This window comes from Chaetodon auriga, chromosome 8 (genome assembly GCF_051107435.1).
Source record: "Chaetodon auriga isolate fChaAug3 chromosome 8, fChaAug3.hap1, whole genome shotgun sequence".
NCBI lineage: Eukaryota > Metazoa > Chordata > Actinopteri > Chaetodontiformes > Chaetodontidae > Chaetodon > Chaetodon auriga.
In genome coordinates, this window is record NC_135081.1 from 11,312,895 (window position 1) to 11,335,780 (window position 22,886).

Genomic DNA, 22,886 nt, shown 5'->3' on the forward strand with positions numbered 1-22,886 from the left:
TAGTCCATATGGACATTAAAGACTAGCTTCATTAATAACGCCATGGCCCTGACTGTCTCTATGAGTCTATGTAAACAGGATGTAGTGTTAACACATGCAGAGCACGGCGCTCTGTCAGTGTGGAGAGGTTAATTTTGACCGTCAAAGACGCGCGGTGTATGACTTTCATATTACCATAACACTGTGAGAGCAATTAAGGGAGTGGCACGGTGATTAGCACCACATCCACACAGCACATACACGTTGCTTTCATGTACTGTGTAGTTTGCGTGTTCTTTATTTATCTTTCAAGGGATACGGTAAATGAAAATAAGGAAAATGAAAGGCATGATTGTCATTGTCACAGTGAAGAAGGCAGATTGCCTTTAATCTGTGTAAACAGAAGGTCAGGAAAGCACAGATGTTTGCACAAGGAGAACATGATGACTTAGGAATATATTCAGGAGCATTTTTAGGAATGATCTACATTTACACATCAAAACACACACACACACACACACACACACACACACACACACACACACACACACACACACACACACAAAATCATCTCTATGTCACTATGGAGGCAATAACTTAAAACCAGTTCTTGGTTATTTTTGATTTGGCAGGTGTAGAAAGGGTGTGATATACAGTATAAGCATCTCCATTAGAGATAAAGTGCAATAACAACTGAACACAGTTTGCAGCTGTGGCGAAATGAAAGCTAAGAAATGAAAAAATAAACTGCAATTGTAATTGTAAATGTAATCCTGCTAATTCAACGGCATTTCACCTCCAGGCTGAACAACAGAAACATGATAAATTGACTGACATGACTGTGACTCAAAATTGTCCTTGTAAAAGTCCGAACATAGAAGACTGTGATGATTTTGACACAGGTCTTAACAACAGTTTTACAATTTCAAAGCATCATGCAGCCCTGCTGGAGGCGTCCACTCTCTGGGTGCTTTTTTAGTTCAAAATGGCCCTTACGTTGCTATTGTTAGACCTAGTCAAAATGGTAACCATTATAGAGGAATTTCCCATCCTTTTACCATATAAACGTGAAGATTAGGCCAGAGCAAAGAATGACTAATGTAACCTGTTGATGGTGGACAAAGACATGAGAAAGCTTTTTCCCATCATTCCTCTACATGACGAAAAGCTGGCTTGTGATCAATCAATCGATAACCTTAATGGTTCCGGTTGTCATACAGTAGGCCAACCAGTAACATAAACTTTAGCTTTAGACAAAAAAGGAGTGAAGTCAATGTGGCAAAAAGGGCTAATTAGAGGAGAGGAGAGGAGAGGAAATACACACCTCTTTGACATGTGTGTGGAAGGCAACAGACATGTCCAGCAGGACTTTGCGCTGCTCGACACGTCGCACAAAGTCCTGGATGCGATCCTCGAGCTGGTGGGCAGCCTGGTAAATTTCCTCTGGGTCACACTCTCCGGTCTGTGCCAGCTGCTCTGCTGCCTCCAGCAACTTGTCAGCATTGGTGTAGGTGTTCTGAAACGATAACAGAAAGCGGGTTTACAGTATCTCACAGACTTGACTCTTTAGTCTCTATGAACTGCACTGATATTGCAGCAACATCTATTTGATGTTTTTCTAACGGTAAGGGTTTGTCATAAAAATGTGCATTTCATGCCTAGAGGAAAAAGTATGTCATGGGATGAAGGACTGCTTTGCTTTGACGCAGACTTTTTCCAAAATCATTACTTTTAAAACTCACCTGTGCAACCTCTTCAAAGTCTTCGTGTCTCTTCTGCAGAGCTCTGGCTCTGTGCAAAGACTTCCCAACCCCAGTGTGTTTGCTGAGGAAGGCCTCACCGTGGTTTTCTATCCAGTCCAGCACCTTGAAGCAGACACACACAAATACAGCACTAGTTAAAATACGCACAACTACACACAGTGGCTGTACATTGAGTGCAGTATCATTTTTGAGCAGTAGGGGGTGCAATTGACTGGAATGGCTGTATTCAGATCACATTAGAGTTACAGCGGTCTATAGATGTCATCGCTCCCTCTCCCTCGCCCCTCTGTCTCTCCCCCTCTGCTCATCCCTCCTTTCTTTACTCTTTTCCTCCATCTGCAGTCTGTCATATTTAAATTACACAAGTGTGGTCAATTAGCTTTTGCCTAATAGGAAATCCAGAGCAGTGGTAAGTGTCAACATTTCCACTGTGGATGAGATTAGCTATAAATCTTTGTACATAATTACCTTATTATCTATTAAACAGATGGCCATACTTCATCTGTTTCTATGTGGGGTAATGAAAGGGATTTTCATGATGCTTTCAAGGTCTCTGAGCGAATATTTCGATGGGACAAACACGTGCACAATGCCCTCGACACTTTATGTGACAGTAAATTGCATCACCATGGAAACCACTACCAAGAGAAATGGGTAACGAAAGAGTGGATGGGAGAGGGGGAAGACAGAAGCACAGAGATACAGCAAGACTGAGAGCGAGAAGGAGGGAGGGGGCAGAGAGGCAGAGAAGAGTTCATGCCCAAAGGCTAGAAAAGCAGAGATGACACCAAACACCAACTCAGTAGATTTGATCTAAGAGCTCTGCCATCCAGACAGTCACACAGAGAGATGGAGACTAACTGTGAAAACCCAGGAGGAAGTGAAAAAACGCTTTGAAGCTAGAGCTGATTCTATTATATCTTAATATCACACCGTCTGCTCTACAGTATGGAATGCTTGCAGAATATCCCTCTGCAACACAACAGAGACTTATTGGATCTTTATGACCATTAAAAAATAACAAGACAGGAACACGTAACGCATGAGTGGCAATTCACTTTACCTAATGCTTGAATAATGCAACAGTTTCCTCATTTTTATTTGTTAACTATGGATGCAGTATACATGAGTACTGCTGCTAGTAAAAATGTCTTTTTACAGCAATGCCAGCCTTATTCAACAACAGGGGGGGCAGCTTTAATGTGCAGGGTAGTTAACTGAAACACTTGATGAAACAGCACATCCCTTAGTTTTTACTGTTGTCTGTAGGTGTCTCTTACTTGCTGTACATCCTGCTGAAAGACACACAGCTGCAGCCGTTGGTGCAGGCGGACTTTGCGATGCTGCCAGATGTTTTCCAGCTGCCTCTGGTGATGCAGCACCTCATGGATGATGTCTAGGACGTGGTGCACGGCCTTGGAGTAGTTAGCCGATGCCATCAAGGAATCAGCACTTCCTGGGGTCAAAGGTCGCTGCAGTTTGTCCAAAAGAGACTTCCCATCCTGGCTTACCTGGAAGAGGTGACAAGTTTGACATGTTGAAAAACTTCATCAAGTATCTCAAAAAAATGTAATGTCTGAAGTTTCAGCTGCTAAATTCTTCACTGAACAGAAATCTACATTTTAAGAGGACTACAACCTCTGTTTCATGCCACATACTGTATAAATTTGACTGTGAAGTTTTATATTATTTGCCCAATAGCAGTGAATAAGCTTCTCTAAGACTTTTTCCCCTCTTGCTGTACATCAATTTCCATTGTTGGTTTCATGTCATGTCATGTTATGACAAATGAGGGCTTGTTGAGAAAGTTTGGACTGTGCTGAATGCTTGTGTGTATATTTTGAATACATAATAAAAATGTTCGGATCATTTGCAGTCGCATTTCGTGTCTTGCAGAGTTGGCATTAACATTTGCATATACATTTGTTTTGCACGCTTAGTGTGTGTGTGTGTCCGTGTATTCAGTATGAGCGTGAGTGACTGTGTGTATGGACCTCTGAGTAAGCGGTGGTGATGTGCTCATATAGTCCCTGGTGATGGTGGATGGTGTCTTCCAGATCCTGGAGTTCAGAGGGCAGCTCTCCTTCACCGCATGCCTTACACCAAGGCTCCACTTTACTCATGTACTGGGGAGAGAGCACACAATCCAAACACTGCATAACACAGACCTACATAAATAGAGAGAGGCAGTATATCATTTACTACGTTATTATTAACACTGTGTTCTATCAGTGGACAAATGCACATAATGCAGTGAGATGTGGACCTGTTCTCAAACTGTTATTGTGCATTATTACTGTTGCTGTTGTACAAGGCATGTACAGCCAGCATACTACAGTACACACTAATGCATACTATTTGGTAGCCAAATGCAGTCCATTGTGTATGCATGATGAGACCCTTGAAAATACAAGAAATATAAAAAAAATAATAAAAATAAGATAGAAAAAACAGATGTTGAAATTAGATTTTTTTTTTTTTATCAAGCATCAAATTTTATTCTACGTTGTTCAGAGATCTGGTTGTGAGGAGACAACTGACTCCATATTTAATATCTCTATTTATGTAGTGTGTGTGTCCAAACACAGTCCATGCAATTAGTATGTATGAAGAGTTCAGACACAGTTACACATTTACCATGAGCCAATGAAAACAAAGAAAAACAAAGGCTCTGCATTAGAATAACTCATGACAGGCTGTCAGCTAATCTAGCGCTACATAAAGGTTTGCCAGCCTAACGGTTATGTCTGAGAACAGGAAGGCTGACAGGGATGGAGAAAAGAGAGAGACTGATGTAAGAGAGAGGGGAAAGTTCAAAAAAGAGAGAAGAGACAGCAGAACACAGAGCTCTGTAGAAAGCTTTGATAAAATAATGATTGAAATGATTATTCTGTAACGGGAAGAGGAGAAGGGACTCTCACCACGCCATGAACCAAGAGCAGAGACTACAAATATAACATGGAAACACACCATACCATGTCTGTAACGCTGCCCTGCCCACCACTATTGACAACTGAAGATCAATAGCTTACAAGTCTTGAGCCTTAGAGACTGCACAGAAAAGGGGGCCACTCAGCAAACAATAGGTGTCCACAACTTACTAATGCCTTGTTACTGCAACCATAAGCAAAACAAAAGAATGCAGTATTGATCACTTAAATGGTCTTTTAGGTCTGTTGGGGACAAAAACAACCCCAGTGCTTGTAAATTAAAGTGGAGAAAAAACTTTTTTTTTTCTACTTCTCCTTCTTTTTAAATCTAAATTTCTTTAAAAGTATATACAACTATAACACATTTTGGATACTAAACCATTCAGGGAAGCACAAATCAGTAGAAAATCTTGTCAGGCTCTAACACTCTGTAATAGATCTAACATGTTTTAAATGCACGTGTGCTGTAAGAACTACAAACCTTGTAAATATATGCAGATACTAATATATGCAGAAAGTCATGAAGCATTCCAGTGGAGCTGCCAACAGTATGTTTAGTTCAGCCAAAAATGTTTGCAGGCGTGCAAGATGGTAATATGTGGATGTGTTTTTGTGTGTACAATTAAACAAACAATAAACATTTATTGTCACACATGGCGCATGCACGTGCATGAACACGGTGCTGCAGCTTTCCAGTGGAAGTCTGATGACGTCATCAGATCTGTGCAGGACTTTCAGTGTGTCTGTCAGTGTGGCGTGTCTGTACCTGGTCTGCTTTCTGATGGAAGCTGGCAGACATCTCCAGCAGGGTGCTGCGTTCATCCAGCGCTGCAGCGAAGGCCTTCCACTCCTGCTCCAGCTGTCCTGAGATCTGCTGGATCTGCTGAGAAGCGTAGTGGCCTGACTCCAGGAGCCGGTTCCCTACTGACATGATCCGATTGATGTTCACGTACACATTCTGCGTGTCAGGAGAAGACAGAGAAGCGGGGCGGCATGAATTAAAACACACACCAAAAATGAAAAGTAATCAAAGAGAGTTTTGTAAAATATAGTGGCCACAATTACTGGAGCACACACAGTGAGTAACATTAGACAGAATAAAAGTACATGAAAAATACATGGCCCTGGGTCATCAGCTTTCCCTCCCCTTCACACATAAACACACACAACCTCGCGGACATTAAAAACTCATTCACTGGGGAGGCATACCTCACGTGAATAATGAAAAGAAACCCATTTGGCTCTTAATCTTTCTGTTTTTTTTTTCTTTTTTTAATATATGGGCTCCAAGCTGTTCTGTGTAGATAGCCATGGATCAACAAACGCTAATTAACAACTGTGTTAACAGCCTGTTATTATTCTATTCAATTACTGCTCCTGGAGTCTATAATGGCTCTTAGTTCGCTTGTTTCAATCACAGCGGGGAGGAAAGATGAACTAAACACCAGCTACAGCCTTCAAACAGAGGTAGGGTCTTGAGAAGAGTGATTCTAGCAACACCAATTAGGAGTTTTCATCGAAGTTGCAGACGCTGGTGTTGTCTTTTTCCGAGATTAGGGTTTAGAAATTGTTTTGAATAGCATTACTTTCACTTGTAGGAGCTTTCGCTTGCAACCCAAGCAGAGACATTCCACACTGTCCAAAATCCAGGAAAATCTTGACACTGGGACATCAAAAGTACTAGATTTAGTCTGATGTTGACTCGGGGATAACAGAGACAGTGGTGCGCTTAGAAGTACGGCTCACATGAGAAATCAAGGGAGGCCAGCAGCTCTTGAATACACAGCAGTAGGTAAGCTGTGATACGCACAAGAACAGCAGTGCACAGCAGTTAGTAATCCTATTGTACATTTTACAAAGACACAATAAAATATAACAAGAAAATGATCTCCAAGCTACTGCGGCTCTTAAGCGGTATTATACCACAAGAAACTATGACGGCTTTTTGGAAGGGACATATGCACAAAATGACCTCAGGGTGAACACACACCCAGTCACGACCAATGAGCCTGAAGGCCTTCAAGCCATCTGTGGGACACTATGAATTAGATTAAATAACAGAGGCTGGAGTACTTGAACACACTGGGCGGTAAAGCCTTAATCCAAAACTGATGGACGAAAAGAGGGGGAGGGGTGGGCCAGAGATAGGGGGACGGTAATTCAAACCTGCTGAGGGCATGGGGCAAGAGGGGAAGAGTGAGAGGGAGAGAAAAGGCAAGAGAGAGGGAGGAGGAACGGGAGGACAATGCTGTTAACCCAGAAATCAATCAATCTACAGAGCAGGAAAGCAAATGAGGCCACAGAATTATTTGCATTGTGAGGGAACAACAGAACAAGATGAACAACTGCCCACAGCAGCAGCATTTGACACACAGTACTTCCTGTTTTGCAAAAGGGACAATGAAGAGACTCAGGCAGTGAGCAGATCACTGCATCCACTACCTGCTGCACTCGATTTACTTGCAGTGTCCAAATTCTCCACTCTTTTTGTGTTTGTTTGTTTGTTTTTACAAGTGTAAAATCTATGATCTATGACTATATTTGATATAAGGCCCCCAAAAATTCCAAAACCACAACTTTGAATATTTGTCACAGTTCACTGCTACACCTCTTATCTCAAAGATTAACTTCACAACACCGAGCTGTCCAGTGTTCATTGGAACTATTGCTAATCTCTAGAAAATATCTTCTGTATACAAACTGGAGGCAAATCGTCTCGTGCCTTCAGGTCTGTTTCCATTTTTATTCTTCGGAACGTGTTGGGATCCTAAAACCATCACATGTGTAGCTTGTGTGACTTCTATTGCGCACAAAATAAGCGTTTTAGTTCGTTTATGTGATCTAATATTGTAATTATTGTGATTACCCCCCCTTTTTTATATATGTAATATTACAGAGTGTAATGTTCTATAAATCATTCTAACATCTAGCAGGGACTGCAGCCACTACAGAACATAACCAAGCTTTCTTTTTACCAAGCATCATTTCCAGGAATTGTCCCCTGTGATCCAGTTTCTTCTTAAAATGTAATTTATGGTTTCTTAAGGTGAAATAAGTTGAGGATGGGAAGAGGCGGCCTTATGAAGTCCCTCCCACTAAAACAGTCCTTCCCGCTAAGTCATTCGTATCAACAACAAGGTAGTTTATGCAAACATAACACACAGTCACATACAGACAGGAGACACCACTTCACAATGGCGGGGCCGGCAGCAGCAGACAGTGCTGGTGATGAATACATGACGATGGATGCTGAGCAATGGCTGGAACATGACGATACTTATGAAAACGGAGATCCACCTGGTGCTGATTCCAGAGGGACAGCGGGGGGCGCTGACTCAGGACAACAGAAGACAGGAGAGTTGCAAAACCAGAGAGTTTCCACTAGGAGAACACTGCCTAACATCCCAAATCCGAACACGGCACGACGCAACATCCAAACTCTACCCACCAGATATGTCACCCTCAGACGTCCACCAATGAACGCAAACAGAGGACAGGGAGTGAACCATCCAGCTCAATTAGGTAAGGTACATACTCTGATTTAAAGAAAAAAAAGCAAAGCCTGCTCACTTATCCTTAACTAGGATTGAAACGTTGTCATTATTAAGCTTTTGTAGCGCAGAGTAAGTGATGCTGTGTTCTGGTAGTCTTCCACCTGCATGACATGCATATAAATACTGTCCTTCAACACACTCAAATCCAAATCATACATACACAGTAAACACACACTAACAAAACACTAGTGTATCAGAACGGGTAAATTACTATATATAATAACTACGTTATCTTCTGATCAGTTTTCTTCAGGCATGCTACGGTGTTTTTGGTGTTGCAGAGTATTCTGTTGGGCGGAGTGCTGCTGGTTCTGAGTATCTTCTGTGAGTCTGAGCTTTCTTTTATGAAATGACTACCTTAAAAATGCAACAGACGAGATTTCAAGGATTTATTACACTGTATAACTGCCAGACTGCTTTGATAATATGGACATTTTGTGTGAAAATTTGTATGGAATTATTTGTATAATAGGGATTTTTTTTATTTTTTTTAAATGACAATAATGTCCAAAAGTTGGACCATGTGTCTTGCAATACTTACATTGGTGCATTTATTCTATAACCCTGTAACTTGTCACAGCACTAAGAATCTGTGAACAATCTGCTTAGTGCTAGTGTCCAGCGGGCAAACCAGTGGGTGATAAAGGGTTAAACAATATATGTGCGTACATGAAATGTTTAAGTGAATGTGTGTTCTGCTTTGCCTCTGTCAGAGACCAAACTGAGAAACATTTGCATCATTTTTTAAACAGATAGCAAACTATCTATGGAGTACATCAGCATGACTGAAGAAGTAATGCACCTACAAAAAGAAAGAGCTGACTTGGAGAATGAACTGAGTGAGCGGTCAATGAACATCACAAATAACAGCACACACCCCCCCGTTTTAGGAATACTACCATTCCCATGAGAGTGAAAGAAGTTGTGTAAAACTAAACTGTTGTTCATCTTTACAGACATTCTGAAACACTTCACCAGACCAGTCTACCAGGTTTCCACCTATGACAACGGATCATGTTTATCAGGGCAGGACCTGCTCATACATAATTATGAAGTGTTAGAGGTGAGGATAGATGATATATATATGATATATATACACACACACACACACACACACACACACACACACACACAGACACAGACACAGACACATATATGTTGATGATGATAAAGCTATGAGTAAAAGATGGCATAATCTTAATTAACAATTTCAATTGCCCTCACAGGAGCATATGAAAGAGAATGTGTTCTATTTGTTCCCGAGTCGCAAGAACTGGACAGATGAAGCATGCAGTGTAGTGAACTCCTGGAAGTGCAAGAGAGACGAGGATGATTACGGATCAGGTCATTTATCCACAACCATGTGAAAACTTGGTTATTATTCTTAGAGAATGTTTTGGGGTTATTTGTGGTATTTATTGTACAGGTGTGATATACTATGTTCTGTGTCTGTCATTCATTCAAGGAAATCGACAATTTGTCTAAATACTGTATACACACACGTTCAAACTCTACACAGGGCCATTTAAAGAAGTCCAGTGGTTATCAACATTTAAACGGCAAGAACTTTTTCTGTTTTTCCAAAACCAAGCTTTTGAATTTCAGTCTCTCTGCTCTTCTCATGAAATGTTAGAGGGAAAGATCTATACACACGAAACTGTCTGGGTTTTTTTCTCGCTGTGCAAAAGCTGAAAAATGAGTTTGGACAGTTCAACACAAAACTGGACGTTGTGATTTTGTAAAATTCAGCAGTGGGAGAAGTTGGTGGTTAGTTGCATTTTAATATATTTCATGTTGTTAATAGGATGTGCATTTATCAGTTTAATTAGTTATTATCAATTCTAATTAAAGGTACAGTATAAAACAATGTCCCATTTACACTATAATAAATACATAATGATAAGTAATAGAAATATCCTTCATTCTCAAACTGCATTTGCTTTGACAGTAACCAAACTGCTTCTATATGTATTGTGCATAACACCTTATTATTTCCATAACTGCAATCTGTCATTAACATTTGGTTTAAATCTTGACTCAAAGCTGATGATGTTCATGTGAAATTTCATGGCTAAAGTAATGAACGCTAATGCAATAGTGAGAAAGCAATGTTGATGCAACTATGTTTTAAAATCAAGTAATGCCAATGTTTAGACATCAGTGGAAACTGGCCAACATGTGCACAGGTAATTGTGTTGTTTCACTTTGTTTTTCCTCTCCCATAAAGTTTCACATATCACGGAAACACACACAAAAACAAGAGGGCACAGCCAGTATCGCTGTAAGAACGCATGTAAACATACACACACCCTAACACTATGGATTTCCATTCAGCCACGCAGGCAACAGGAAGAGGAAACACTGCATCCTGTGGAAGAATGGGTGGAGGGGGCGGTGGTCACTCAGAGTGTAAGAGACTGTGTGTGTGTGTGTGTGTGTGTGCATACTATGAGTATATGTGTGTGTTTATACTGCAGTTCCATTTGTCTTTTCTACTTCTGTTGTCTCAGGGTTTATTGGTTTATCTCAACCAGGAGTGTTGACACAACTGGCTTTGGGCGGCCCCCGGGCCCTCATGTTGACGACACTCATTGCACATGGTTCCTAACACCAGTGATTTGTGACACTGTGAGTGGGAGGATTTAGGCCATGGGCCCTGCTCTCCCTTAGCTACACTTTTGTCACACTAACAATAGTTACTTTATGAGAGTGAAGTGAAATATCTGTGACTTATGGACTGAGAAAAAGTTAGTTTTGATAGTTTTGAAGCCAATTTCAATTCCAAAAAATATTTGCTTCAGTCCAACCTGTACATCTTTGATACATGTGAACTGGGTGCTGAGTCATATCTGTCAGATGGGGATCATGTAGTATTACAACAGAACATGACTGTCATTGATGAATTATGTGAAACATAAAATGTGACAAGAAAAAGGGAATTAGGGCAGTGTATGGTTTGTGGTGAGAGGAGCGCAAACACAAACGGGAATGAAGGGTCAGGGATGGTTGGGTGTATAGTTTTAGTAACGAAAAACCATGAAGGGTTAAAGGAACTAACAGAGCTGAGCGCTGTAACAATCCAGTCGATACAGTGTAAGGTCTTCAGCTACACTTATTAGTCAGCAGCTGAGCTCCACAGACTACAGGGAGGTGCGGTAGGGCGGGGAGGGCTGTGGAGCAGAGCAGTAGAGGGCAGCACACAGCTATGGGAGGGGCAGGGAGGCAATATGGGTCAATTATGGGAACAGCACTGTGACAAGACATTACAGAGGGGGCAGAGTTGAGGCAGAGTGGAAAACAGCTGAATAATATGAGAGAGAAAGTGGCAGGACAGAAAATATCAGCCCACGGCCCACGGGAGAGGATGCTTTGGGATAAAGGCTGTGGAAAAGAAGAGGTGTGTGTTTGTGTGTGTGGTGGTTTTACAGGGGTGGGAGGCCTTAGCTTGCTGCTGTGAATGACAGTAATAATGATAGTTTGTGACTGCATCGCCCATGTGTGAGTGTGTTTCTGTGCATGTGCACGACTGAGACAAAGACAGCGTCTTACCATGCAGTTCATAGCAAAGTGGTTGTGCTGGGTCTGCAGCTCGACGGCATGCTGGTGGTTCCCTCCGATCTCTGTGTAACTGGTGAGGAAGAGCCCCTTGTTGTGCATGATCCAGTCGAACATCTACACACGGAAGAGGGGGAGAAAATGCAGTTAGTTTCACAGAACGCACTACGAATAAAAACCGACAACAGTGAAAATAAGAGAGGGCCTGTTGTTTGATGTTTGTAATTAACAAAAACCTTTCACTGGCGTACTAGGACCAAATCATCTTCAAGGCTACTCTGTAAGAAATAGAAACAAAAGAACAAGGTCTGCGTGTGTGTGTGAGCATATATGCGTCGTGTCCACTGCGCTTAACCTTTCATTTATGCAGCAGTGTGTTCTTGTTGTGTTTCTCTCTCCATATGTTTGGATGGAAAAGGTGCACATAATTACAGCTCTGACACTCTCTATAGCAGGCCTCTGCCTTTGCCTCCAGCTCTGCACAGTTCATAAAGAAACATTTCCCAGCTCCACACACGCAACACCACACACTCCTGAAACACTGACCACATGCGGGCACACACTCATTTTCCACACACACAAACACACAGCTCAGATAATATTTGACCAAAATATAAAACAGCATTTTGAGTACACAAAAAACATTCACAGCTCAATCTTATAACACAAAACTAATCTGGCCTACATGGGATGAAAGTTGATTTGAGGATTTAACTGTCTGGATTAATGGAATGTTTTCAAATACTTGGCTAAGACTGGCACACACGTATGCATGCTCACGCCTCAGATTTGCTTCTGTGTGGCCTGAAATACCTGCATGTACCAAGAAACAAACTGCACATTGGCACATATTAACATAGAAGCTCCGAGGGGCGAGAATATGAGGAGGCAGTGAGGAACCAGTTAACCTTATCCTGTACATGGTTTCAGTCATCCTGTGAACAGCATGGAGAACAGAATGGAATAGAGCAGAACAGCACTCTGACCTTCTCCGCGTCCTGTTCGAACAGACGCAGCTGGAAACACTGGTCCAGCTTCAGCTTCCTCATGTGCCACAGCTGCTGCAGATTTTGGCGAGTCCCGTGCAGCTTATCCAACAAACCCGTCACTTTAGCTACAAGGTTGTGTGCGTCCGCATGCGTGTGGAACCCGTGATGATGGTCGTTGGGATCTCCGCTAGCTCCACCAGAGCGGTTGCCGTACCCGCTTTCGCTGCTACTGCCCCCACCTGCAGTTTGTGACTGTAGCCTTTGTAGCAGCCTTCGTCCTTGTGCGTCCAGCTCCTCCACAGATGCCTTAGTGGCCCTCTTCTTAAGTGCTGCGTGTTCTTCCATGAGCCTCCGAGCCCCCTCAAGGTCCCGCGGGAGATCACGCTGGGACAAGGTGTCCTGGAGCTCCTCGAGGCGTGCCAGCGCCCGTGCTGCATCGCTGGCAAAGGTCTCAAATGACAGCCGCACCTGAAATGAAAGTTAAAAGTGGCCTGCGTTTTACAAAATATGATTTCAGTTATTCAGCAAGTACTGCTGTAAGACAAGACTTTCTGCTCTGAAGAGCAGAGCTGTTTTCTTAATAAAACAAAAAAATAAAAAAGCCTAAAGTCAAAGCCTGGTGGCTTTCTGTATGATTTTTTTTAAGAGATTGGAAAAAAAAGAAGAGGAAGCATACAAACCTCAATCCAGTCATCATGGTTGTACTCTAAGCTGCCCTCAAAGTCAGCTGTCAGCTGGGACGGGTCAACAATCTTGGATAAACCCTCTAAGGAGACCATCACCGTCTGGTGTGGGAGGGTGTATGTGGGACGAATGAAGCCAGAAGTGCCACAAAGAGACAGATGAGGTGAAAGAGGGGTGAACGCAGGACAAGAAAAGAAGAGAAAAAGATTGAGAATGGACAATGGGAGGATGAGAGGGAGACAGGCCATCACAATTGAATTATCATCCCAGTCATCATCGTCTCCATACTCAAACTGATCGAACTATTTCCCACTGTTAAACCCAGATTACGAAAATGTGTGAGTCAGTGGCTCTACGTGTTGTCTGCTGTTTAGATAGGTGGGGTGGGCCGACAAAAAAAACAACATTCCAGACATTTTAAGCAGCATTCATGTTATCATTAATAAGATGGAAATACACAGATATAAACTCTTAGGAAGTAAAAACAGAGAAAGAGAAAGAGAAAATAAACGATGAGATTTGGGGTTTCTGCTACAGATGCTGTAAAAACTGCAGGCTTAGCTTCTTTTTAACTGCAGGCGATCTAACACACACTTCCAGGAGTCGCCATAGGTGGAGGTGTGAGCGTATGCTATAAAAACATCTTCTTGCACTGCTGGATGATGAACAGCAGTTGTGAAAACAGTCCTTGACGAGGAAGACGAGAACCCATCTCGATCGCTTCCAAAACTTCCAACTTTTTAGCCTTTTTTTTAGCCAGACTCAAACCTGTGACGTCCTGCTCGTCTCTGTGTCCTCCTCACACACACTACGTGTTTGACATCAGAGAAGACAAGTGGCTTGTCCAAACCCAACTCACTACTGTTGGGATAAAATACTTCGCCATGTCCTATATATGTATCCTGTTTCCATAGTAACTGGGTCAGGACTAAATATAACAGCACCACATGCCCACACGGGACGGAGCAGTGCCACTGTCACCGAGCAGCAGTCCAATTAGAGCTGATAAATTAAGACCGATGGCTATGCTCAACTAACGAGAACTCTAACAGATTGCAACAAATTGTTAATATAAAATAGACTGATTTAATGAGCACCCCAAATATCTCCATCTCCAAATCTTATACTTGAAACACACTTTAAGGTTCACGTACAACGTCCACGACAGCAAAACCCAAGCTGAAAAATGTGAAAATGCTTAGTTTTGTGTATTAGAAGTCATTAAAGTATGTAGAGCGTCACCCACCTCAAACTCAAACTTTGAGCTGCCGAAGTTGGTCCTCTGCTTCTGCCAGAAGTTGTCTGGCTTGATGATGAGGGCGACGTGGATGCAGGACGGGAAAGACTCCTGAAGGATCTTCAGCAGAGGCTTGATGCTGTCCCACTTAGAACCACGCATGTCCACAATGACTGTGAAGCCATGTCTGGCCACCTCCTCGCTGCAGGAAACATGAATAAAGAGGTCAGATCCTATGAGAAAGAGCAAATAAACGCATGAGAAGACAGATTGCTTGGAAATAATTTTATTATGCGAACATCAGAGCCAGGAGAGAGTATAAAAAAGTGACGACAAAAGGACAAACTCCATCAGATGTGCTCAATTTGAGACTGAACAAACCTGAATGAGCTAAAAGAAGCAATGCCAGACTATTGAGTCACATTATCATCACTGCCCATGTAACAAAATAGAGACAATATAAAGCCAAAAAAACAAAAAAAAGACTCATTGTAAATTTTGTGAAAAGGGTTTGTTCTAACTGCAAAGATGCCAAAAAGATTTGAAGTCCAAAGATCCCATGCAAATCTCCAGAGCATCTGGGGAGGAAAAAAAATAGTTAAAACATTCAAGCGTTGAAATTTCCACTGCTGCTTACCAGGAGTCCTGCTGCTGTATAAGTCCATAAAAGGTTGTTTCTCAGCGTTAAAGGCTTTAATCTGAATGTGTCTAGCTAGGAGACAGAAACAGACGCAGGCCCTCCTGCTCTAACTCACTCTGACCTCACTCTCTGAAAACAGATCGGCTGCCAAACGGGTAGAGAAAAACAGAGTGTAGGGAAGAGAGAGAGAGAGAGAGGGAGGGAGAGGGAGATAGGAGAGAGAGACAGACAGAGAGGGAGGGAGAGGTGTAGGCAACAGAGTATAGGGGAGAGAGGGAGAGAGAGAGAGAGAGAGGGAGAGAGAGAGAGAGAGAGAGAGAGAGGGGCACATGTAACAGAAAACGGGGAAAGAAGAAATGTTTAGACAGGAGGAAGAGAAGTCAGGCTGAGGAGGAGAAGCTGACCTCCTTCTGAGTTAGTGACACATGGTTCCTTCTGAGCCTCAAGCTGGTCACCTCTGACAGATCTAGCTTTACCTGTTAGTGCAGAGTTGAGCCTTCTGGAGGCCTGGAAGTCTTTGTACACCAACTGCACCCAGTATGTCTTGATTCAGAACAAGGCAGTCTTTGACTGCTGTAACACATCATTTTCAGAGAAAGTAACCTAAAAATAACCTCTTTGAATATGGTTTCAATGCATTTTATTAGTAATACATTTTAACATGAAACTGATTTATTCAGCTTAGTCTGCACTCCAAACTGAACACCAACGGACATCACATAAAAGTATAAAAGCAGAGAGAATGAACAGCAAAACAGTCTTTGTAAGCCTTCAGGTCCATCATTTAGCCGACTCTGAAAAGGTTTAGTTCTTTTTGCTTCTTGTTTTTGCACTTTAATACAGGCCTCAAACTATCTGCACCATGCAAAAATGGCATCATGCTGACTACTGCTGACTGAAATGTACACAGACAGAAGAGTATTTTTGATTTTGCCTTGGACATCCCAGAATGCCCTCAAGGAGCCCTGACGAAACCTGGACTCAATTTTTGCTGTAACTGATCTGGACCACCTCTTGCCTCGAGACAAAACTCTATGGTGAAAAAGACTTTAAACGCTAGACCTGCAAAGCACTAGAAAGTGCAGCACAGGGGAGATCAGACGCAGCAGAACAGAGGAGTGCAAGCTTCCCTCCGAGCTAATCACAGCTGACTCCAAACAGAACAGCCTAGAGCTAAGTGTTGAATGTGAAAGGAGAGGAGCATTTCGACTTGAACGTCAGCCTGCACAGAACTACAGAGCTAGCAATGCAAGGACATCCTGTGGCTACATGCTTCCTGCAGCAGTTTTTAGACTTGAGTGCAAACGATAAAACAGTGCAAACGGGGAAACAGGAAAAAAAAAAAAAAGAAGAGGTGGCAGTCTACATGAGAATTTGTTTAATGAGAGCTGACCTCTCTGACTCGACAAGATCAATAGCAGGGTGAGAGAGAGGAGAGTTACTAAATATTGGTAACCTACTTAAAGGAGTAGTGTGCCTTTTTCTAGAGAGTTGGGAGGAAATGGAGTGGGGGGGGGGTTGAATCTTCACAGAGAACCCAAAACAAAACCAGCCCGGCTCTTTGTAGCCTCAGGTCAGCATTTTAAATCCAAGCAAGGTGGGCTCGCCCGACACAAAGAAAGAGATGGGATGTGTGTGAGTGTGACTGCATTAGAGGCCGGGAGTCTGTTTCAAATTAACCCAGGATCAAGAACAGGGTCTGTAAGTCAGGCGGATTGATAAAGTAGGAATCCTCCACTGAAAGTCTTTGTAGATGTGTTTGTACGCTCATTTCCTACCTGGGAATAGTAGCCAGATAGGCTATGAGCCTGCGCAGGTCTTCGGGTCGTATTCTGTCATGGTTGCTCCGTGCTGGGAAGGTGAGGACGGGACCTCCGCGTCTGTCTCTGCCACCTTTGGGCAGAAATCCGACGGCAGAAAAGTCGTTAAATAACAGCTACTTCTCATCGAGGTAATACTGCAGTGTGGCTGTAGCAGACTAAAATTTTAGAAGACTATTTATAACCTCCCCAAAAGATACCGAGTGAGTGCAGTAGTCCTCTGAGATGACAGCAGCTAATTTGTATGGGTGCCATCTGTGAATATTTCTGCAGTTAGTCATGACTATACTGAGTCAAATTGAAGAGTCAAGCTCAAATTAGTCTCACGGTGACAAGACTAGCAATAGCCTTTCAGTCAGGGAGCGCAGTAACGACCAACACTAATTATTAATGGTGAAAAACACTCTCTCAAATGCACAATTATGACAATGCCCATGCAGTTAACACTAATGCGGTAGAGGTCAGGTCAGCACCATGACGAGTCAGAAAAAGGTTGAGTGCTATAATTGTGCTTGAGTTAGATATATGTCTGATTTCAACAAGATGTCTTTGAACCATTTTTTTTCCAAATTTAGCAAGTGACTTTCTTGCAATTGTGTTCATATGAACGGCTAAGAAACAGCGTGCATCTGTAGCTGCAGCTCTGTGTCGAGTCTGCTAGTTTACATTCTTTCAATCCCCACATGCCTTAAGAATAATTTAACATGGGGGAGACGCATCGTACAGTTGTGAGTAAGTAAAACACGCAAGAGCTCTACATATTTCAAACTTGCTGACAACAGACCCTGAAGTTCTCCCTCTCTGCTCTGCCAAGATTTTAATTCCCACTTCATCGGTCACAAATTCATCCGAAGTAAATCCCAAATACTTACATTCAGGTGTATATTCCAGTGTTACAGTCCCAAAAGTCATATTTTTGCTACTTCCTGGAATAACTTTTTTTCCTGAAATGAGTCATTTGAGTCTTACTTTGATTTACTGACAACCTCAACCTGTGACATCAGGTCTTAACAAATCAAACATCTTTTGTGAATCATCGTCAGATTCGGCTCGTAGAGCAGCATCATGTGCACCAGGCCAGAGTTGAACTGTTCAAATGTACACCTCAGTTATTCCTTAACTTCAACAAGCCACTGTAACAGAATAAACATGACCTTGTTTACCACCAAAGGAAGTTCTAAACCAATTGTTTTGTGTGTTATTTACTTCTATACAAGCAACAGGACAACTGTATAATGACACTACAGTGAACACTTCATAAAATCTGCCATCTGACCCTGCTTTGAAGAGCTTTAAAGTAAGTAAATCTCGTTATTTTTGAAAGTCAACTGCAAAATTCTTGTTCTGACACTAGTTAAAAATCAATATGATCATGCAGGAGGAACAATAGTGTATTTACAACAAAATTGAAACAAACAATCTTTGACTTATGTCTAGCAGTTATCACGTCCTTCAAAGTAAAATCATAATTCAAAAGCACATTGGATGAATACCCATCCTGGTTTATATTATCTTCATCTTTGAAATCACAAGCTTTTCTAAAACCAATATCATCCAAAGAAGGAGTATGATCCTGAAAATAAATCAGCAAACTCTTGCTCCCATTTTTTGAGTACAAACTCTTTCCTACTTTAAAGAGTTTCACTGCTTAAAACAACCTCAATAGGTGTTTTCTACAATCTCCTGAGTCCCGGTTCCTCTCCAAAATTGAATTTTGTATTATCATAAATTCCATAGAAAAGTAAATTGCCTATATCTATATTTCAGTTGTTCCATTATGGCTCGGAGCTCCTTTTCTGAAGAATCTTATTTCGATGAGATTTTCTAGGTTGACATTTATCCATTTTAAAAATTAACATATCGCTGACCTGATTATACCATCTATCAACACTTCTCTGAGTACTTCTGCAAGTTTCAAGTTGTCTAATGAACGACAACAATTCAGAGCAACACATATTACACAACTCTGATATCTCAAAGGGAATTTGACACTATTTGTTGCAACCGTGTTGATTTTATCATTATTGCGATCTTTGGATCTCTTGGAGGAACTTCAATTAACAACACAAGATGTTAATTATGCTCAAACAAAAGGCTTCTTTCTGATTGGCTGACATTAAATTGAGCAGATTGTATGAGACTGAATTTTCCACTTTTGTCGAAATGACTTGATGACACATTGTGCATTTGTCTTGTCTAACAAAACGTTTCTTGCATCAGCACGTGACACGGCAATACATGAATGAAACAAAACCCACCCACACATGCAAGGTCTCTGCAGCAATACTGGGATACAATAGCTCCTTCAAACAAGTGAAGGAAAGAGCTTGAAATTTTAACAAGCTCATCTAAGATCAAGGCCAATATCAGCTTGAACAAAAACATTAACCTGATTCCCAACTGTTCTTTATAAACACCGCGATTGAAATTGATTTCTACACATGAGACATAAGACATTTCATTTAGTGACATCATCAGATCAGCGATATATATACTGTGACTGTATTTGTCTGACCTGAGAGAAAGGCAACCTTCTCCTTGAGGATGGGAAGCACATCGATGGCCTTCATATCCTCATTGCGATGAAACCCTGAAACACAGAGAAGCAGAGTCAGCAAGCAAAATCCAGAAACAACCAGTTACACCAATTATAATGCTTTGACATCAAATCCGACATATTTTGTATGCATTGAGTTGGTCAATGTTTGTTTGGCCATTAGCATGGACAATTCTCTGTTCAGCTGCATTTAAAAAAAACGCATTTATGTGGTGAAATCACATGGTGTGTTGATATCAAAGTGAGCAACGCTGTGCTGCAGCGATGGGATTTCAAAAATAGCATCATTTGATCCGTTCTGATCATGATAATTAGCTATGTTGCAGACCTAAATGTTTAGCCTCGCCTGGTATGCTTCCCACCATGGTCCCCCTGCTCTGCTGCAGTATGTTCTTCAAATGTCAACTCTTTTGCCTCGCCTCTTCAACAGATGGCACACTGGCTAATACCAGGAAGCAAGATGGAGCAATTCAACACACACACACACACAGAAACACACTCGCTCACACCAGCTGACTTTTATCTCTTTGGTCAGTCAATCATGAAGACGAGTGATTCAGCTGATCCACTGAACAGAATAATGTAGGGATATCGTACCGTATTTTCTTGATGTCCATGGTATAACGAATCTGATGATAACTGTTAAAGGCTTTTATCAAAATAAAGTGCATTCTCATTTGGTTGGTATTAAAAACTCTCCATCAATGCCACATTGATCAACTTTATGCACCTCAAAGCACAACAATCTACAGCTGAAAGCGACAATGCTGCAGTTAGTAAAAAATACACATCAGCCCTGATATTGACCACTGAATATGTGAGTGCGTGCAAGTGATTAGGTGGGGGGGGCAGCACCTCTCTGCAGACGCAGTTAGCTGGTGATGTCATCAGATAACCCTCATTCCAGCTGTGAGTCATCACTTCCACATTTACACAGACACACACACATAAACTATATCAGGAACATGTACTTGAAGTTGTGCATTAACAGCAAATCATAATCAGAAATCACAGATTTGATCACTATCAAATGATTACCAAAAACAGCACTTATGTCACTTAAAAACCCTCAAATAAACTGCATCAACTTCTTACATTACCATGAGACAGACTGCACTGGATTGTACCCGAAATAGTAAAATGAAGGATTTTCTGAACTTCTTTAAGTCCAACTCTTAAATGCTTTTATCATTAAAAGGAAGAAAAAAAGTCCTTGGGGAAATATCAGAAATGCTCCTTTTAATCTCAGCGTCTGGAGGGGCGTGTCTGTCTGTGTTTGATTGACAGCTGCTGACACCATAATGAACAAGAGACAAAGTAAACAAACTTGTGCTGCAGCCTGTGAGCAGACAGCCTGTTGTTAGCAGTGATTTCAAAGAGTAAGGACCGCAGCAGCATCTAACTGGACCAAAGTGACACCTGCATGTACAGTAAGTTCACGTGCTGTTTAATGTGCTGCAGCTGAGCAGCGCACTTTGATGGACGGCCTGTTCAATCAGCTACGCTGCAATCTTTATAAGTTAGACTTTAGCAGGAAAGCTAACGTGTTGTTGTTCAGGGACTGTGGCTCTTTTGCAGCAGGCTGCGGTCTGGCTCAATGTGACCATCTGCCTATGCTAGAATGCTGACGTTACTGCTTAGTGCAAGATTTGATTGGCTGTATATGTATGCGTAAGGTATGCATGCACAAAAAATGCAATTTAATTTCACTTGGACTTCAATACATCACGGCCTCAACTCACAACCTATTCAGATACAGTCGGCACATTCCTGCTGATGTGTCTGTAAGATGTGCCAAAATGTGATGAGAATGCAATCTGGGGGGAATAAATCTGAAAAATAAAAAGAAGAATATTTCCAAGCTCCTTTTTTGGAAACAGATCGGGGCCAAAAACGCAAACTGTAGAGGAAAGAGCGAACAACTTTACATGAACACTGCGCTGCTTTGACAGTTATAATATAAACATTTAATCACACTGACTATGAATGGAAATGAACTAATTAGGTAGTGGATAGACTGCTGAGGGCTGAATCATGCGCGCGCGCACACACACACACACACACACACACACACGCAAACTGGATGCCCTCAAACAAGTCAGTCATGATTGTAAATTTATTTTAAACGATAGCAAAGCCAGAATCTGAAGCAGGAGTTTCTGCAAAATTTGGATATTTTTCAGGCCACAGCTTGATACAAGCAGGGAGCGAAACAGTTAAATGAAGACATTTTTCAGTGTCATTAAACCTGTGACTGCTCCTCCCAGGTTGCAAATGAGTTACAATCCAGAGAAGAAGAAACAGAATGCAAAGCAAAGACAGACGGAATGACAGAAAGCTACACAAACGGATGGATGGACAGATGAAAAGATATATGGATCAAAGGCAGACTGAAAGGGAGAGGGACAACAACAAAGTGTGTGGCATGAAATGACAGGAAGAGGCTGATAATGATTCATATGAGAAAGCGAAGAGAAGAATGGGGACAGACAAAACTGCAGTGTACAGCGAGACAGATAATAATACAGACAGAGGAGACTGCAGAAAGAGACAGCTAAATAACTCCTATGGGTTTTAATGGCTCCCGTAATATCGATTTCATCCACGGTCTGAGGGAGTTAGGAGCGGCAGTCAGGCCTGGATGACAGCACATTAGCTCACAGTGGGAAGTGGCCGGACTGGACACAACCTGACTCGCGGACAATGTCACAACCAGCTGAGATGAGATGAGGTGGCAATAACGGTTTCATTCTCTCTCCACGGCCGGCTAGAGGAGAGGGGGAGAGGGTCAAATAGCGGAGTGAGTCCCTCGCAATCCACACTCGTAGTTTTTATGATCTCCCTATCTGTTGCTGACTGTCTCTTTATAACCTGCTGCACCTGTTCCTCATCCAGCCCGCCACCCCTCCATCTATCGCTCACACACAGAGGACATGGTGAGAAGGCTTTGCATGGCGTAGTCTTCACTCTGCGTCTTCAAAAGATTCAGAGTGTGTGTATGTGTGCATTGAACATCAGCAACAGAGGGCACAGGCAGAGAGAAAAAAAAAAACACTCCTCCTGCACCTTGTGTGTTAGCCAATGTGTGCGTATGTGTTTCCTGTGAAGTGTGCCCAGACACATTCCTCACTGTGGCGGTTTATGTAAAACACTGGCATAAAGTCAACACTGACCTCTC

General features: G+C 42.0%; 1 protein-coding gene across 4 annotated transcripts in view; it reads right to left on the bottom strand.

Moving 5' to 3' along the window:
• Positions 1–22,886, bottom strand: part of triob (trio Rho guanine nucleotide exchange factor b) — a 105,473-nt gene that overhangs the window by 45,698 nt on the left and 36,889 nt on the right. For all 4 annotated transcript variants that reach the window (XM_076736385.1, XM_076736384.1, XM_076736383.1 and 1 more), the window contains exons 3-13: positions 19,667–19,741; positions 17,110–17,224; positions 14,701–14,893; positions 13,451–13,555; positions 12,768–13,238; positions 11,776–11,898; positions 5,439–5,630; positions 3,737–3,868; positions 3,023–3,253; positions 1,722–1,844; positions 1,304–1,495 (exon numbers count right to left, since the gene is read on the bottom strand). In XM_076736385.1, coding sequence (XP_076592500.1) covers positions 1,304–1,495; positions 1,722–1,844; positions 3,023–3,253; positions 3,737–3,868; positions 5,439–5,630; positions 11,776–11,898; positions 12,768–13,238; positions 13,451–13,555; positions 14,701–14,893; positions 17,110–17,224; positions 19,667–19,741 — 1,952 coding nt within the window. The remainder of the gene's footprint in view (positions 1–1,303; positions 1,496–1,721; positions 1,845–3,022; positions 3,254–3,736; positions 3,869–5,438; positions 5,631–11,775; positions 11,899–12,767; positions 13,239–13,450; positions 13,556–14,700; positions 14,894–17,109; positions 17,225–19,666; positions 19,742–22,886) is intronic.